This window comes from Balaenoptera musculus, chromosome 16 (assembly GCF_009873245.2).
Source record: "Balaenoptera musculus isolate JJ_BM4_2016_0621 chromosome 16, mBalMus1.pri.v3, whole genome shotgun sequence".
NCBI classification, from domain to species: Eukaryota; Metazoa; Chordata; class Mammalia; order Artiodactyla; family Balaenopteridae; genus Balaenoptera; species Balaenoptera musculus.
Window position 1 is genome coordinate 16,745,131 of NC_045800.1, and position 19,716 is coordinate 16,764,846.

At 42.9% G+C, this 19,716-nt stretch overlaps 1 protein-coding gene across 5 annotated transcripts in view; it reads right to left on the reverse strand.

Annotated features, from left to right (window-relative positions):
* Window positions 1-4,147: 4,147 nt before the first annotated feature.
* The window catches only part of CASP7 (caspase 7), a 31,211-nt gene continuing 15,642 nt past the window's right edge, over window positions 4,148-19,716 (reverse strand). For all 5 annotated transcript variants that reach the window (XM_036829611.1, XM_036829613.1, XM_036829614.1 and 2 more), the window contains 5 exons: window positions 11,814-11,950; window positions 11,223-11,351; window positions 8,570-8,745; window positions 8,082-8,211; window positions 4,148-6,068 (listed from right to left, as the gene is read on the reverse strand). In XM_036829611.1, the coding sequence (XP_036685506.1) occupies window positions 5,845-6,068; window positions 8,082-8,211; window positions 8,570-8,745; window positions 11,223-11,351; window positions 11,814-11,950 (796 nt within the window). In that variant the 3' untranslated portion in view covers window positions 4,148-5,844. The remainder of the gene's footprint in view (window positions 6,069-8,081; window positions 8,212-8,569; window positions 8,746-11,222; window positions 11,352-11,813; window positions 11,951-19,716) is intronic.

The window sequence follows — 19,716 nt, forward strand, 5'->3', positions numbered from 1 at the left end:
ACTGAGGTTTTACTGCCACTCACACTGATCTGCAAGGGAGGCTTTTACTATCAATATAAAATACACTGTCCTAGGACCACCTACATCAGAATCTCCAGGCAGGTTTGTCAAACATGCAGATTCCTGGTCTCCAACCTGGAAATACTGAATTACAATGGGGGCAGAGTGGGGTGCAGGAATCTGCTTCATACACAGATCCTCCAGGGTTCTCAGGCACCCTAAAATGTGAGAATTACTAGAGTAAAGGAACCACCTTCTACCTGCTGACCTTCATTTCCTGTCTCTGCTGCCTCCTCTCAGCCTTGCTGGGAGGCTAAAATGTAAAAGAATTAGATATGTCCTCTGGGAATCCCTCTCTGAATCCCTACCTAGGCAGAGGGAGACCTCCTCATCTGTACTCCAGAGTAATGAATGCACAACTCAATAAATAAACAAAAATAAGCTACTCTTTTACTGGAGTGATTTGTTTACCTCTTCTGGGGAAAGTATCATTTCATGGTCATCTTTTTAGCCCCACCTCTAATACAACATCTGGCATTTAGTAGGGCTTTTTAAATGTTTGCTGTATAAATCAGTCTTTGGTGTAATTCCTGCTCTTTTGGGAGACCTCACTTTGAGGCAGAAAGAGTGGAGGGTCCAGTGGAGCATCTTCCATTCTTGCCTTTTCCATGTTTCATGTTAAAATCATTGTCTTCACATCATCATCTTCTTCATCATCCTTTGATACCTATCTTTTATTGAGTGTTTTGTGCCAGGCATTGTGCTAAGCACTTTACATACATATCTTATTTAATCTTCACAACATTACTATCCTCATGGGTTGATGGGGAAACAGAAAGGTTGTCTAAGGTTATATGGGTATTAAACAGTCAAATGGCAGAGCTGGGATTAGAATTTGATCCGACTGTTAATTAAACCAGGAGGCCATCAGACTCAAGGCAGCTCTAGCGTTGCTGCACCGACAGAAGCAAATCAAAATCTAAGCCTATAAACATCTCAAGTTTAGGAAAGTGAAAGCTAAGGACAACCAATCACAGCCAACTAGGGTTTAGGCTATAGCCAACCAATACTTTCCTTTCTGCTTCCACTTTTTCCCTGTGAAAGATTTTCCCCAGCTCCCTTTGAGGGAGCACTTCTAACCACTTCCCTTTTGGAGCAAATAAATTCCTAAAATTTTTTTTTTTTTTTTAAAGATTTATTTATTGATTCATTGATTGCTATGTTGGGTCTTCGTTTCTGTGCTAGGGCTTTCTCTAGTTGTGGCAGGCGGGGGTCACTCTTCATCGCGGTGCGCGGGCCTCTCACTATCGCGGCCTCTCTTGTTGCGGAGCACAGGCTCCAGACGTGCAGGCTCAGTAGTTGTGGCTCACGGGCCTAGTTGCTCCGCGGCATGTGGGATCTTCCCAGACCAGGGCTCGAACCCGTGTCCCCTGCATTGGCAGGCAGATTCTCAACCACTGCACCACCAGGGAAGCCCAAATTCCTAAAATTTTAATATGCCTCAGTTTATCTTTTAATGGGACTCAGAGCCAAGTTTCTAAATACTGATGGTTAAAAGCACCTCTGCTAACCCTGGATCCTAAGAAAAAAGTTTGACGCTGTGAGGATTGAGATATGCCTTAAACAGCTTAAGCTGGAACTAGCAATTTTTCATTTCATTTCATTCCATTTTTTGGCCGTGCTGCACGGCTTGCGGGATCTCAGCTCCCCAACCAGGGATTGAACCCAGGCCGACACGGCAGTGAAAGCGCGGAGTCCTAACCACTAGGCACCAGGGAACTCCCTGGAACTAGCAATTTAGACCAAACCTATCAGACTGTTTCTACCTCCCTCTTTTTCTCCAAATCCTTCCTGAACCTCATGCCATCTACCTGGGTCAGACCATCAAAGCTCAAGAAATGCCTGGCCTTGTATTTCTGCAGTTATATCAACCCCAAGTGCCTTCCAAATTTAAATCCTTTGACATCGTTTGGCTTTAAATGCTTAAAACAAACTTAACAGAAAACTGTAGTGCCATAAATATTTATATAAACCAAAGCTCGCGCCAAAGCCAACTCCTCATCTTCGGCTTTTGGGTTTTCAGATGTTGATTGTGCACTTTTAGAAGGCTATTCAAGTATGAACCTGCAAGCTAATGGAGTTTCCACGTCCACACCAGTACTGCGGAGGTGGCTGGGGCCTTCCACATATGTTCTTGGTGTATTTGTGTTAATGATCTATGAATCAGAAAGAATTATTTGCCATCTGATCCAAAACCAAGTCCTGAAATCTATCGGAAGGGTGATCTGTGGCCCGAGGGCACACTGGCAGGGACAGGCAGTAATTCTCTCTATTGGGAGGACTGGTGGGAAGAGACAGGCTCTGTGGTTTCAATGCACAACAGCTCCTGCCCACAGCAGAAACATGCGCAGAATGGCTCCCTTAATCCCATTCTGTCTGGGAAGACATCTTAAAGCCTGCAATTCATATTCTCAAGCACTTTGAGAACATAAAAACAATCCTATTATATCACTCAGCAGAAGCCTCATTTAAAGTGGAGAAGGGCATAGAAAGTATACCATGGAAATTAAGGGCATCGTAGAGTTTTACAAGAAGATTTTTGCTGAAGGTTAAGACGTGCTTGAAACATGTCTTCCGTGAAAACTCCAGAATAGATATGTTCTTTCGGGAATTCTTTTTAGGTATATACTATATTATCAGCTTCAGTTTCAGTGGAGAGGGGAAGCAAAAATGTGTAAACAAGTGGTCCTTGCCCTCAAAACTGAGCTTCTCAAACTGTCCTGTGCATGTGGATCCCCTGGGGATTTGGTTAAAATGCAGATTCTTGTTGAGTGGGGCGGGGCCTGGGATTCTGCATTTCTGACAAGCTCCCAGGGGACGTGGATGTTGCCCGGCACACACTTGGTATTGACATTTACAAGGCAAAAACATTTACAAGGCAAAACAGTGTAAAAGAACCTTTTGATCTTGCGTTATCTTTGAAGAACTCTGAAGGATCCCATTCCTTTGGAAGTTCATGGTACTCGGGGCTACTGCTATTTGTGTCCCTGCCTAAGGACACAGATGCATTGCTGCTGCTTTAAACTGGTGATCACCGCAGCTCCTCACCTGGCCAGACGTCTGCTGGAAAAGGCCTGACAGATGGAAAGCCAGACGGAAAGGTGTGATCCTAGGAAGTCAAAAGGCAATCCTTGGTGGCCAGAGTATCTGGACAAAAGATTTCAGGAGACGCACTGCAAGGCTGGACAAAAGAAAGGATTTGTCAACCAGTGTCTATGTCCTTTCAGTGGACACTACCGTCTTTCTCACAGAGAAACCTTGATTTTCTTGAGGTTTTAAACCATGTTGAATACACTGCATCCCAGCACTCTGAGACCTATTTTGGGCAATTTATATACATAATAGGCTTATGATGGTTTATGGAAATTTGCTCAGAGGAAAAAGCTCAAGGCAGAGCCTAAAGCTAGCACTTAAAATAGGCTAGCGGCACCTCGAGAAAAAGCAAACAAAGAGAAACCCAGACTTGAGCCCACCATGCCAGGTGAGGCCTCTTCCTCACCGACAGCAGCACTCTGCCTGGTACTTTTGCAAGGGGGAAGCTGGGATTCTAAATAACAATAACCAGGAACGTGTATTCACCAGGACTGAGTTCTCCTTTAGTGTAATTTGTCATCAGAATTTCAGATTATAAAAAGATTGGTTAAGTTTAAGAATGGAGATGGGTATGAACACATACCCAACTTGGAACAGGATTTCTGATCTTGATAAACGAAGGCTCTTTCCTAACAGTGATTTATATTTCTGGACTACGGGGCATGAGGTAATATTATTTTATAAGCTTAATGACTGCTCAGAGAATTAAAAAAAAAAATTAATGCTGACACTTGGAATCACTTCTGTCTCTTTAATGAAGCTTACAAGGCAAATATCAATAAGTAGAGTGCTATGGTTTTTACTTCAAATTACAATGCACTTGGGCATATTTATTTTTAAGATAGGAACCTTTAACAGGGTAGTCTATTTCCCAAAGAACAGCCTGTGAATTCTGAGAAAAGTGGGGTAGGTGCTTGCTGATTCTCTTGATTCATGATCACCACTTAAATTTTGAACATTTGGTATATTTTAGATGGCAGGAGACAGGGACAAGTCTAATAAACTGGCCCTAAATTAGTTTTCTTATTGAAAGAAGATACTTTTACACCATCTGATTTTGTTGCCAAATTAAAAAGGGCCAGCCCATCACAAACAGCTTTACAAGTTCATTAACCCTTTATGTGAAGAGTTTCAGCTTCCTAAGTGATTATTTACTTGTTGTTTTATTAGTGTTCTAGCTTCAAAAGAAAACATGAATTACATTCTGTGTTGAGGTCAAGTCAGTAGGGTCAATTCTTATCCTGTTTTCTCATTTTCCCACTGAAATAAAAAAAACTTCAAAAGGAAAGCAAACTGAGCAGATTAGGAATTAAACAACCACATTTTAATCAATAAATATAAACATTTGTTTGTTAACAAGTTATCGGGCAGAGTAAAATAGTAATTATCAAGGATTCAAAAGGGGACACCACCTTGAAAACACAGTGCAAATATCTTTGCCATAAACCTTCCCCCATTTAGAGAATTAGAGGTAACAAAAAATTTACTCAGAATAAGGCTTGGAATAACCTAAAAAGTTCCAGGCAGATTTTAAAGCTAAAACAGATGATTTTGCACATAACAGGTAATACATAGATTATCTGACAACTCAATGAATAAATGATTGAATGGATGACTCACTGAACACAGGGAACAGGATTCCTTCTATTCACATTGTGAGCCAGGCCCATATCTATTTCTGTTCCTCCCTTGCCTCACTATCCCTTGCTATGCTCTGTATTGCAGGAAATCACACTTCCCAGGGCCCTTGCCAGATTGCTTCCAGGTAGGGCTGGAAGGGTAAGGTGTTGGAGGAAGACTAGAGGGCAGAAGGAGAGGTGAAGCCTGGGTATGTTGCCATGTCTGACTCATCTGGTGTTGCCCCATCTCGGGCGATGGCTTTGTTCCTGCCACGGCTCCATTTCCCACAACTCCTAGGTGGTTCCAGCTCCTACCAGCCAGCCCCCAACCATGTTTCCAGCTCCTGTGTATGACCCCAGCTTCTGGACTCAGGGAACCACACCTCCTCATAGCCCTAGGTGGTAACAGCTTCCTTTCATTTATCTTCTCTTTCATCATCTATGTATGTCAATTTCCTCTATTGAATTCCCTCTGCTGAAATACTTAGAATGGTTTCTGTTTTCCTGACTGGATCCTGACTACTACATATTAGAATCATTACATTTTTTCCCCCTCTAACATATCTGGGAATTTCTGCACGAGAATCCGCTGTAAGCCAATGAAAATAATCACTCAAACCGCATTCAATACCCACTTTCTGCAATACAGGCAAATGAATATCCCTTTGGCTGTCTTTTGTCAAGCACTCTCTTTGCCAGGTACAAATATGACTCTGATGGTCTACCAAAGTCACCACCAATCACGGTGGACACAGCCAGAACTCATCTGCAGAGGTCATTTTTGTTGTATGTACTAAGTGTGACAACAAGGAAAAAGAAAGACAAACAGAAAATTAATCTTAAGAGAAAGTCACCAAATGGATAACAATGTTAAAAAAAAAAAAAAAGTCTCTGAAAATTCAGAGACGATAAGACAGCACCAGAAAGTTTCCTGTTGAATCAATTTTCCTGAAGTTAAAATCTTTTCGAATTTCTGGATCTTTCAAGAGCATCAAAAAAAAAAAACAATTCTGATTCACCCACAAATGATCTGTAGCTTCTCAGCTAGAATGCGCCCCTGGAATGGTTATCTTCAGAAGTAGAGTTCCTTGGTGAGCATGGAGACCACACATGGGATCTGCTTCTTCTCATGGAAGCGTGGGTCATCAGACTGAGATTCAAAGTGCCTGGCGACCCTGTCATTCACCCTGGTGAGAATCTGCAAGATCTCCAGGCTTTTCCCGTGCTCGTTCAGGATGGAGCAGAGGGCCTGCACAAACCAGGAGCCACTCCCTTGGTTCCGCCATGAGAAATAGCCTTCAACGGGAGAGAAAGGAGGTGAAATCAGCAGACCTGGCCACTGCTCCGCTCACCACCCAGTAGGAGCTGGTGGTGTTTGGGGCCTTCGCACGTGCTTTTCTGAAGTGGCAGTACTCCCCGCCTATCCGTGCAGGGTATGTGTCCTACAGGTAACCACTCTAAAACACAAATCTCATCCTGTCCCTCTCCTACCTAAAACAGTTCCCTCGCACCCCTATATTAGGGTGAAGTTCAGGCTGCTTAGCACAGCCCACAGGGCCCATGACAACGTGGCCCCCTGTCTACCTGTCCGGGTTTGAACCTTGCTAATGCCCGATCACACCCTGTGCTATGGCCTCTCGCTCCTCTCTGTGCCATGGGAGTGAAAAGGCAGCGGTCTACAAGCCAGGGTGAGAGCTCTCATCAGAAGCCACAATGCCCGGCACCTTGATCTCAACCTCCAGAACTGGGAGAAATGAATTTCTGCCCCCCAGTCTGTGGTCTTATGTTAGCGCAGCCGGAGCAGACTGACAGCCCCCTGTGGTCCAGCCTTTTGAGTTTTACCAACGCGCTGGGCCACCTGCCCCTGGGCACGCTGTCTGGTGAGCCATCTCTCCCTTCCTCCTGCTGTTTGGTTTTTCAAGACCCAGTGACAGCAGCTCTTTTTTCCGGAAGCCTCTCTCACCTGCCTCCCTAGGGTTCACGCTTCTTTCTTTAGTTCTGCTAGACCTGGCTCAGAGCACCTCCCACTTGAGTAACAGGTTGGTTTACACAAATACATGCTCCCATGACTCTGCCTCCCTCTCACGAGCAGACCAGGTTTCTTTCTTCCACGCACAATCCTTAAAACTTGTGACATTATCATTCTCACAAAACCCCATCTGTAGATCCCGCCAGAACTGGTTTTCCAAACACAATGGCCTATTTACTGTAATCAGTACCTCTGTATCAAGCACTTGACAAACTACTACTACAGTTGGGAGAACTCTAACTTAGTGATGGTTTTTACCCCAAACAAAGGAACTTCACTGAACTCACTCAGGCAGACTCACTTCACTGAACAAACTCAGAGTTATGATTAACTCACTTGGTTAATCATAAGGTGGCTTGTTTGCTACAGGCATTTCTGGTGTCTCTTAACAGGATGCCGTATAAAAGAATAAAAGAATCCTGGTCTGAGCTATACCTCTATTATGTATCAAAATCTCTATATGACCTTGGGCAGGTCACCTAAACTCACCCAAGCTCAATTTTTTCTTCTATCTGTAAAATTAGGACAGATGTAACACCTTTCCTAACTACCTATACAATTATTTCAGGGATGATTGAGGTAAAAGACATGAACAACACTCGGTAAATTGTAAAGTGCCAAAGAAATGTTTGTTCTTATAATTCCCAACAATGATAATAATAATCATAAATGAGAGAATTCGGCCTTCTTTGGAGAGAAAAGTGACTATGTCCCTGTGGTAGGCAGAATAATGGCCCCCAGAATAATGGCCCCCAGAGATGTTCATGCCCTTACTCCAGGGCCTGTGAATATGTTACCGGACACGGCGAAAAAGAGCTTCGCACACGTGATTGAGGTCAAGGAAACAAGATGGGGAAATTATTCTGGATTACCCAGATGGGACTAATCTAATCACAGGAGTCCTTAAAAGAGGGGAACCCTTCCCAGCTGTGGTCAGAAAGAGTGGTGTAAGGGTGGAGGGAGGGTCAGAGATGGGAGGTTGCTGGTTTTGAAGCTGGAGGAAGGGGGCCACGGGCCAAGGAATGCAGGTGGTTCTAACATGCCGGGAAAGCAAGGACGTGGATTTCCCCCCCTACAGTCTCCAGAAGGAACTGTAGCCCTGCCAACCCAGTTTGGAATTCCATCCTCTGGAACTGTAAGGTAATACGTTTGTGTGTGTTAAGCCACTATGTTTGTGGCAATTTATTGCTGCAGCAGTAAGAAACTGACATAGCTGCAAGCCTTCATTTCGATGGTGGGATGGATGGCATGGTCTGGTTAGCAGACAATGGACGTGATACCTGGAACTGTGGAATAGGCGAAGAGAAAGTCGGCTTCAACTGGGATCTTATTTCGGGGATTAGCATCTGTGTCACTGATAGGCCCCGAGTCGGCCTGGATCCCATCATCAAGCTCTGTCCCCCGGCAAGCCTACATATCAAAGCAGAGATCACTCCGTGAAGTTGGGAACAGGAACATGTGTGCTGTTCACTGCTGTGTCCCAGTGTTGTCTACGCTTGGCATGTACTAGCAACGCAACAATCTTCAAGATAATTTGATAATGTGTCAAATCAGTAAGCAGAGCAAATAAAAATATTGCAATGTCTTAAACTCTCATAATTTGTGATCGAATGCAATCTAAATGCAGATGGCAAGCATTTAGAAGTAGAAAACTACAACCCAAATTTGCATACCCCAATAGAAACAGCATGTAGATTTGTAAAAAATGATACAATCCAAGTCATTGTGTAATCTTTTCCCATTTCTATGGACTTTGGAAAGGGATTACCTGAATGAAGAAGAGTTTGGGTTTCTCTAACAGGGTTTTGCACCGATCCCCCCTAAAATGGGCTGTCAAGTCCTTTATTGTTGTCTTGCCATCTGTTCCATAAATTAAATTTTCTTCTCCGTGGCTTAATAAGATGCAGGCAAAGCAGGCTGAATTTCTGTGGTCCTCTTCAGAAGCTGCAAGTGATTTAAACATTGAAAAGTTAAAACCTAAATCCTGTGGGACCTCAGAGGTAGTATTCCCTTCCAGCCTGGCAGCTGTTACTGACAGAGAGTGACGGGCAGATGGTGGAGGAGTCCCCCCTGGAGAGAAGTTAGAGAGAGGGAGAATTCTAGAATTCTCACTCAGTCTGAAACCAGAACGAGGCTGCCTCATGAGGAAGAGAACCCCAAGGGTAGGAGGGCTTCAGGCAGCAGCTGGGAGACAGCATATGGGGTTGCTGAAGGGTGTGGCCTTTGTTAGGTCCGTGACACTGGGTGAGTTACTCAACCATTTTGTGCCTTGGTTTCCTTGCCTGTAAAATGGAGATAACAGTACCCATTAAATGAGTTGATATTTGTAAAGCAGACCACAAGAGTATTGGGCAAGTATTTGTTAAAGAAAATAAAACATACTAAGTGAAACAAGCCACTTAGTAAAGGAAAAATACTCTACGATTCCATGTATATGAGGCTCCTAGAGTAATCAGGTTCACAAAGGCAGAAAACAGAATGGTGGTTGCCAGGGGTTGCGGGGATGGGGAAATGCAGCGTTAGTGTGTAATGGGGACAGAGTTTCAGTTATGCAAGATGAAAAGAGTTCTTCTGGAGACGGGTGGTGATGGCTGCCAAACGATGTGAATGTACTCACTGCCACTGAACTGTACACTTAAAAGTCGTTAAGATGGTAACTTTTATGTTATGTGTAGTTTACCACAATTTAAAAGGTAAAAAATAAGATTACAAAAAAAAAGAAAAAGAAAGAAAGAAAATGCTAGGTTGGCTGTCAATTTAGGATACTGAGGAGAGGAACCATAAATTACGTAATGGGTTGGCTCAGCTTGATTTCATCTAAGGTTCTGTGGTTCTAACTAACCAGCTAGCTAACTAATTACTATAACCTATCCTTTCTTCTTCTCTTCTCTTCATCAATGATAAGGGAAGAATAAGATTTAGAATTTCTTAATTCCCTGGAGGTCCAGTGGTTAGGACTCCACACTCTCACTGCCGAGGGCCCGGGTTCAATCCCTGGTTGGGGAGTTAAAATCTCACAAGTTGTGCGGTGTGAGCAAAAAAAAAAAAAAAAAAGTAGTAAAGAATTTCTTGAGCACCTACTGCGGGCAGACAGTGATCTAGGTACTTTGCCAGAGTTATCGTATTTAATCCCTACAAGAGCCGCTTGAAGTAGGCCTCGTTTATCTTTATTTCACTGATAAAAAAAATGGAATCTCGGAGAGGTCCTAGCACTTTGTCCTGTCAAGAAAAATCACCATGTTGCTATTTTGACAGGACAATAAATGAAACTTCTGTGATCCTGACATGCCCTGGACACGGGTGGAATAACTCACTTTTCATAAGAAACTACAATTGGGACAAGCCCTTACATCTGTAGAGGCCATTACCCTTCTCAAATCACATTCACAATCTTTCCCTCAGCTAATGCTAACTGCAGCCCCAAGAAGCAGGAGGAGCTGGTATCATGATCCGCATTTCAGGAAAGCAAAAAACCAAGAAGGCACAGATGCCTTGCCTAGCTCGCCCAGCTGCTAGAACTTGGACTAGACCCCAAATTTGTACTCTTGACTTCCAGTCTGCTCTACCATGTGGCCTACTAGGGTACAGAAGGTGGGCTCTTAAGATTCCTGTTTGAAGAAATAAGGAAAAGATGCCTAGGTCTTAAAAATATAAGAGAGGGTACTTAAGAGAGAGTGTTATGGGGGGGGGTCTTTTTTGTTTAGCTGCATAGCTAAGAAAAGCAGCGCTGATTGGAATTGTGTGCCTACCCTCTGCCCGTGGGTCACCATCTAATGAGTTGGGAGGCCATTACTTTCAATCATTTGCCCTAAATGCGAGAATATCCTAGGTGGCTTCCACTAGATGGTGTGGGGTAATAGAAAACGTAATTGTTCTGGAATCAGAAGACTAAGGCTTGAGTTTTGGTTCTGCCCCTACTAACTGTGCCTTCAGTATGGCCTTTATCCTCTCTAAAGCTCTGTCCCTATATTCATGAAACGGGCATGATAATATTGTTGGCCAACATGAAGGGGCTGTGTTAAAGATCTAAAGAAACAATTTTGTGAACATGTCATATAAAAAATAAGGTGTTGTGTATGGGGTTATTCTTCTCTCTCTGCCACCAGGGAAAAGTTTATACTTAAACTCTGTTCTGGACAGAAAGGTAGATTTGTTACTTCCCTAGGAATTAGCGTTTTGAAATTGAGACCATTCTGTAGATACAGAACCTATTTCTCTTGCTGTGATGTGAGCCGCTTTCATCTTTTTAGGGGGAGATCTAAGTTTCCAGAGAGACAGGTGCCCCAGAGACAGGTATGGAGTCACCCAGAGGAAGGAAGGGCTTCCCACGCTGAGACATTTCCCTCCTGCATGTGAAGGTGTCTTCCCCAGACCAGGTGGGGAGCAGGAAGAAGACTGAAGGAGGAAAGGCAGGAGTGCACCTTTTTTCAGCAGATCTTGCATCCTGGCACAAGAGCAGTCATTATAGACGGTCACATCAAAACCCAGGCTTCGGAAGCACTTGAAAAGGGCCTCAGCATCTTTGTCTGTTCCGTTGCGGACATCCATTCCTGTGGGAATCAAGCACCGAGTCCACGATGAGTGCCACGTGCTGGCACCATCAGGCCAGGTGCTCCGGTGTAAATGCTGCCAAGGTCACAATTTAGATGAGCGACTGAAATAAGAAGCAAACTCAAAGGAGAGGGTAACTCAGCCCACCCACAAAAGGTGAGCCTCGTCATGGTGACTCTCAGGCCCAGTCAGCCCAAACAGTCCGCCTTGATCCTCAGCCAAATCCCACATGTGGTCCAAATATTACATCCGCTAATGCACATGATGGGACTCTCAGACTGAAAGTTCCCAGTTTCCCCGCATCCCTCTCTCCTGGACACTCGAATACCACCTGCGGAGGGGCTGTCTGCCACAGTAGGTGGGCACAGTGGCTTCCTGATGAACATCTGATACAAGTCTGAATGCAAGCTGAAGAAACTGGAAGGGAACAGGAGAGGTTAGCCCATGCCCAGAGCACCCACCTGTCACTCTGTCGAAGTTCTTGTTGTTTATGATGATGCATTTGCCCACCTTCTCAAAATTCATGTTATACTGATATGTAGGCACTCGGTCCCGGGGGTTCTTGGCCGATTTCCCTGAGTCATTTTTCTTCTTCTTACTGGGGAAATACAAAGCCAGTCAGGGGCTGTGGAAGATGTTTGGACAGGAATGACCACTTGTTTTTACTACTAGCATAAAAGGGGTGCCCAAGACTGCTGCAATGTCTGTGAAAAAGAAAAAGAGCTGGGGTGGACAGTTGGTTCTGTTTAACTGTCATGTTTAAAATGAACAGGATCTCCTGCTTAATTTCATTAGATGCTACAGAAATGCAAACTGAAATCATAATGCGATACCACTACATTTCTCCGAATGGCTTCATTGTCTTGGTGACCACGTTCGGCACCTGGAATTATTATACGTTACTGGGGGAGCCCCCTTTGTACATCCCTCTGTGGAAAACTGGCAGAACCTACTAAAACTGAACTTAAACATATCCTATGACAGAGCTATTCCCCTCCTGGGTATATAGCTCAAAGGAGAGCAGACGTTTACCTAACGACAGAGCCACACATGTGCACAGCAGTACTATTTAAACAGCCCCAAACAGGAAATAATCCAAATGTCCATTTACAGTAGAATGGATAAATTGTGGAATATTCATGCAATGCAATACTATAGACAGGCAGACCTCAGAGATATTGTGGGTTCTGCAATAAGCAAATAACCCAATAAAGCAAGTCAGATGATCTTTTTGGTTTCCCAGTGCATATAAAAGTTATGTTTACACCATACTGTAGTCTATTAAGTGTGTAATATGTCTAAAAAAACAATGTAGGTATATCTTTATTAAAAAATACTTCATTGCTAAAAAATGCTAACCATCATCTGACAACACAGGGTTGTCACAAGCCTTCAATTTGTAAAAAAACACATTATCTGTGATGCACAGTGAAGTGCCTACAATAATGAGAGTGAACAAACCATGACAACACAGAGCCACATGGATGCATCTTACTTAGACAGGTAACGCTGAGTGAAAGAACACATACACAAAAGGGTACATAAGTGTGTGCACTTCTCTATGTAGATGTTATAATTTAATTAACATTTACATTAAAAGGGGAGAAAAGGAACAGCAACTTAAACAAGAAAGTAGGCCCCTTCCGATCTCCAGACACTGACTGTCCAGTTTTCTAAGAGTCAGGCACACAGGCACTGAGACTGAAATCTGCGGCATCGTTGACAGGGTAGAGGAAAAAAATGTCAAATGTCAGCGGGGAGCTGCATTGCTAGTCGACCGTCTGAATGTAAGCTCCATGAAAGAAGAGATTTTTTAATCTCTTTTGAAAAATTGCAGAATCCCCAACACCTAGAACAACGCCTGGCATATGAGTTGCTCAATATTTGTTATAAACTACAGACCAATAGCCCTAATAAATACAGATGCAAAAATCCTTGATGAAATATCAGCCAGCCAATCCAGCAACCTATAAATAGGGTAATACACCATGACCAAGTGTGATTGATCCCAGGAACACAAGGTTGGTTTAACATCCAAAAATCAACCAATGTAATCCATTGTATGAATAGAATAAAGGACAAAAACCACATGATCAACTCAATTGGTGCAAAAAAGCATTTGACAAAATCCAACACCCTGCTATGATAAAAATGCTCGCTAAACTAGGATTACAATGGAACTAACTCAGCCTGCAAAGGGCATCTATGAAAATCCCACTGCTAATATCATACGTGATGAAATAAAATTTATATTTTAAGGTGGGACAAGAAAAAATTAAACATAAAATTCTCTGTGTTTGTTTGGGCCTCCTCCCTCCCTCCCTAATGTGCAGTTTACCTCTGCACTACATGTTAACCAGAACTCCTCAAAGACAGGAGTGCCCGCTCAACTGTAACGATCAATATTTCTTCTTTCTACGGATGCTAGCAATGTAACTTCTTAAAATGGCATTCTTTCCCAGTTCTGTAGGGGGTCATGGTGACTTGCTGCTGGCTTTGTATGTGCTTATCTGGACTATGTAACTTTGGTGAACTTTATGTGAAATATCAGTATGTCATTTTGATGGACGATCCTATGTCTCGAAAATGAATATGACTGTGCCTTTGACTTCTAACAGGTGGAACAGTTCTCAGAGCCTTCTGAGAATATGCTTCCCGGGTTATAACCCTCGGTTTGGCTCAAATAAAATTCCCGTTTTCTTCTTGACTTGATAGTTAATTGAATTTTCATCGACATACTTAATGATGAAAGGCTGAATGCTTCCTGCCCTAAGATCAGGAACAAGTCAAATATGTCCACTCTTGCCACTTCCTACTAAATACTGTATGAGAGGTTTTAGTCAGGCAATGAAGTTAAAAACTATCATTTGAATGAATGAATCAGGTTTTATTTGCTCATTTTGCAGACATGGAAACTGAGGTCCACAGAGAGGCAGGGGGTTGTCCAAGGTCACCCAGCTAGTGATGGGCAAGGTGGGACCATCGCCCAGGCCTCCTCCTTCATGTCAGCGTTCCAGAGCCTTATGCTCTTGAGTATCTGTTAGAATGATTTGTCCACCATCCCCCCAAAGCTTCCTCAAAAGTTGGAAAAAGTAAAGTGAAAGTGAAAACTGAGCTTGTTACCTGATGAATGTGGGTCCAAGGGTATTTTACTCTGAGTTTTCATTGAATGTTATCTGAGTTTCTCAGAATCTCTGAAAGGATGTGGCCTTTCCCCTTTCTCCTCCTACTTTGGTCCAGATTACAGGTTAGCTATGTTAAGTCGAAACTTCAGATTCCATATTGCTGTTTTCAACCTCAACATGACTTTATCCTCCACTTTTATAAGGCCAAATTTCTTCCGTCGTATCATTTTATTTCTAAAAGAGAAATGCCCTCAGTCTGGTCTCCTACCTTCTAAAGTCTCCCCTCTCAAAACATAGGCAGAACATTCTATGACATAAATCACAGCAAGATCCTTTTTGACCCACTTCCTAGAGAAATGGAAATAAAAACAAAAATAAACAAATGGGACCTAATGAAACTTAAAAGCTTTTGCACAGCAAAGGAAACCATAAACAAGACGAGAAGACAACCCTCAGAATGGGAGAAAATATTTGCAAATGAAGCAACTGACAAAGGATTAATCTCCAAAATTTACAAGCAGCTCATGCAGCTCAATATCAAAAAAACGAACAACCCAATCCAAAAATGGGCAGAAGACCTAAATAGACATTTCTCCAAAGAAGATATATAGATTGCCAACAAACACATGAAAGAACGCTCAACATCATTAATCATTAGAGAAATGCAAATCAAAACTACAATGAGGTATCACCTCACACCAGTCAGAATGGCCATCATCAAAAAAATCTAGAAACAATAAATGCTGGAGAGGGTGTGGAGAAAAGGGAACCCTCTTGCACTGTTGGTGGGAATGTAAATTGATGCAGCCACTATGGAGAACAGTATGGAGGTTCCTTAAAAAACTAAAAATAGAACTACCATATGACCCAGCAATCCCACTACTCGGCATATATCCTGAGAAAACCATAATTCAAAAAGAGTCATGTACCACAATGTTCATTGCAGCTCTATTTACAATAGCCAGGACATGGAAGCAACCTAAATGTCCATCGACAGATGAATGGATAAAGAAGATGTGGCATATATATACAATGGAATATTACTCAGCCATAAAAAGAAACAAAATTGAGTTATTTGTAGTGAGGTGGATGGACCTAGAGACTGTCATACAGAGTGAAGTAAGTCAGAAAGAGAAAAACACTCTGTCATACAGAGTGAGGTAAGTCAGAAAGATGTCGGTCTTCAACTGACATCTCTGAGGTAGGTAGAGGGGGCATAATCACACCCGTTTTATAGGTAATAATAACAACAATTAGCGTTTGTCAGGGCTTATTATGGGCTGGGATCTTGATAAAATTCTCACCTGCATTTTGTCATTGGCTCCTGAGAGGACTTTAGCTAATTTAAGCCCACTCGAAGACCCTAACAAGAGGAGCGTTATGTCTGGCAGGCTGGAGGTCAAGTTTATGCCCTTTATGAGAGAAAATTTCACTTCTGTCTTCTGCAATACAGACTATTTTATAACAAACTGTACAATGATATCCAAATTATAAACAAGCTGTGATTTTTTTAGGCTGCCATAAGCCAAACTACACCAGTGAGCATTTTTTATAAGAAAAACAGGCTCAGATATAAGTTACACAAAAAAGAAAAGGACTCTGTTTCTATCAGAATAGAATTTGGAAAACTAACTGCTTAAAAAAAAGGAACACAAAAGTGTGTATATAAAGATATACACACTTTAAAGAAAACGCTTTCCATGGTTATAAAAAATACCTTAAAAAGGAATATGAAATGTGATTCTTATCCCCAGTAAATATATCAAGGGAGATAAGGAAAATTTCCCTTTCTTATCCTTCCCCTAAACTGAATTCTCATTTTTCAAAATGAACTTAATATCTGCTTCTTCTTTCTGGATTTGAGTCAGTCCATATTAATTTTTCCTTCTAACTCAAATAGCTTTTTGTTAAACTCAGGTCTTCCCACACCAAAGATGTGTATCAGAGAGTGATTATCAACTTGATCCCATTGAGCTCATCTTCCTAAGAGGCACTGGCTTTGGGAAAACTCCATCTGTAGCTTAAGCCTGGGGAAACAAACCCTGATGATTAGCTTAAAGCACGTAACGAGAGACAAATAAGAGGAAGAAATGATTGTCGAGAAGTCACCAGGGGAAAGGAGCCAGGAAAAAACCAGGTGGACTAAAGTCTATTGCCTATGGATAGATTCCGCAAGTAAAAGAGTCCAAGGGACTAGAGTCTACCACCTACTAGGTGTGAGGCTTTGGGGTCCCTTCTCCTGGGGATTATCTATCTCCCTTTCACCCCATTCTCCCTCTTGTGGGAGCAGTGCCATCTCTTCCACTTTGCCAGCTGCTGTTGCCAGGCTGCTGCAGAGACAACATTAAGTACAGCCTCACATATAGGAAGGGGGCTGATTCCTGAGAGGGGCTTACGTTAGGGAGCCCCAGTAGCTGATTCCGCAGGAACACAGGGCAATCGCTTTGCTTGAGTCTTTCTTTTGTGTGTGACACCTAATACTATTTGGAAACACTTCTGGACTGACAAGTTCTCTTCCATTTTTTCCCCCTGGGGTTCCCACGTCCAGTTTTGAACCTTAATAGCAGGCCTCAATGAAAAGACCTGGTTGGCAGACCTAAGTTTATTCAGTTGCCACTCACTCCCATAATAACCAGCAGGGCAAGTATCAAGATCTAATTCGGCCTCTACTTCCTAGCTGGAGTGTAAAAGGGAGGGTCTTGAATCTAAACCACACAGTATTGTTAAAATCATGAGGAAGCTCTCCCTATCCTGATGTGGGATGATTTGTAATAAGCAGTGTTAAGGGTGGAACAAAACAAAGGGGCAAAACAATGAGAACAGTGTGCTACGTGTCAGGAAAAATTCGTATCTTGCTTGTATTTGCATAAACAGACTCTTGCAGGATGATATAAAGGATAAATCCATGGATTCTGGGGCTGGACTGCCTGGGTTTGAAACCCTGCCCCACCACAGAGCTGAATGATTGTGGGCAAGTTACGTATTAACCTCTCTGGGCTTCAGCTTCCTCATTTGTAAAAAGGACAAAATTATAGCATCTGCCTCAGAGCTCGTAAAGAAGTTAATATTCACAAAGCACTTAGAACAGTGTGCGGCATGTAGTAAGTTGTACTGAATAAATAAACATCATTATTATTACTCATGTTATTTATTAAATAGCATCGAAAGTGGCTACCTGTGTTCTGGAGCCCGAGCAGGACAGCAGGAAGGAGAAAGAATTTTGACCGTGTATCTCTTTTTCTATCTATGAATAAGTTAACTACTCAAAAGATTAAAATAAAAGTTATTATTTAATAGTTAAAAATCACTTGCTGCAAGTGGATTTCAAGACCTGTTTTGAAAATTACTTTTTGGATTTTTTGGATTCATACTTTTTTGTGCGAATTGTTGAAAGGCGTCCCTGGACACCCCATTTTTCTGGTTTCCACTGTGATTTTACCCCTCTCCCTAGCCTTCTTCCTCTACGTGTCAATAGTAACAACAATAATAAATAAAGTTCTAATAAGTATCACTTTTTGAACACTTACCGCTTTACATATATTATCTCATGTGATCTTTACAACAACTCTGTGAGACATTAACTCCATATCTCATAGAAAAAGATTACATTAGCTTGTCCAAGATCACAAAGCTAGGCAGGGGTAGTGTCCAGGTTTATTCTGAGGTCTGACACCAAGTCCCTTCTCCAGGATTTCTCTGTTAAAATTCAGGTTCCCAGGCCTCGCCCTAGACCCAGGGGATCAGAGCCAGGCCTGGGTATTGTCCTGGAGACGCTCATATCCTCTGAAGCCTGAGGGCCTCAGCACCAGCCTGTGTGCCCACTGCCTGGGCCCGCTTGGCCCTCACCTTTCACTGCAGTCTCCACTCTTGTTTCAAGCCCCTTCGTTACTTCCAGAGCCCATGGAAGCAGAGGTCCCTGCGGGCTAGTCCCTCTTCCTCCCGGGCAGGGTACAGAGTACCAGCTCGTCCCACCCTGTCAAACACCGCTCTCTATATAGCTGCAGCCTTTGGGCCCCTTAGCTCTTGGCTAGAAAGTCAAATGAGATATGCCTCGGGGAGTACAGCCTGTGGAAGGCGGCCCTGGGCAGCAGCGTGGTTATATTTAGGGTCATGTGTGGGATTTATGGCTCTCCACGAAACCCGCAAGGTCTCCCAGAGGTGACAGCCGAGCTGAACGTTAATCCGAAATTAACAGCACAACCAAAACGCTTCCAGGAAAGGCCACGTTGCAAGCAATGCCATCCTTATTCTCCCTTGTTTGCACAATGTTTGGGTGAGTCCCCAGCACCGCCTTGGTGGCCCTGTAACTCACTATCAGCACAGTCGGGGGAGGTGAGCTCTGTGACCGAAGTGCTAGCAGCTCATAAAGAGTTACTGTTTGTTTGGAGATCAATGGTCAGAGCCAAGCAGATCATCAGATAAACAACTGCTGTTGGACAGAAGCAAGGCCCTCAAGGGCTCCAAAGAGATGGTGCTCATTAATCAGCCAACTGCAGAGAGATGGCAGTGGTCTGATCCACAGCTCAGCACCGCAGGTTCTCCAGGGGTGGGCGCCGGGGTGGGAATGAACAGGGTGATAAGAAGCTTTCAAGGATCCAGATTAGAAACTTCTTCAGCTGGCGATCCTCCCCCAAAGACAAGATTTTCTAAAAGTGGCTGTTCTTGTCATCCTGGGTTCATTTGGCCTTTTCTGCAGAAGACGCTAGCACACGTGAGAACTGCCGTTACACAGACCCCAACAGGTGGGCACCCGCACTTCGTTCAAGTTCGGATCAGTGGAAACCAGCCTTTCTCCTGAATCTGACAAACGGTACAAATGGTGGAGGAACCACGTAAGATAGTCCCTAAGTCACCAGGAACAAGTATCACTGATATATTTTTTAAATTTATTTTATTGAAGTATAGTTGATTTACAATGTTGTGTTAATTTCTGCTGTACAGCAAAGTGATTCAGTTACACGTATATATATACATTCTTTTTCATATTCTTTTCCATTATGGTTTCATCAAAGGATATTGAATACAGTTCCCTGTGCTATACAGTAGGACCTTGTTGTTTCATTAATATTTTTTAATAGGGTTTTATGCTTTACAAAGTATGTTAATAACCATTACCCCCATTTGTTCTGCAAAGTACAAACGAGAGGTATGGGAAGATGTAACAAATAAAGGCTGGCCAGGGTATTTTTAAAGCCAGATTCTATCACTTCCCATTGTACCCTAGCCAGGACCCATTTTG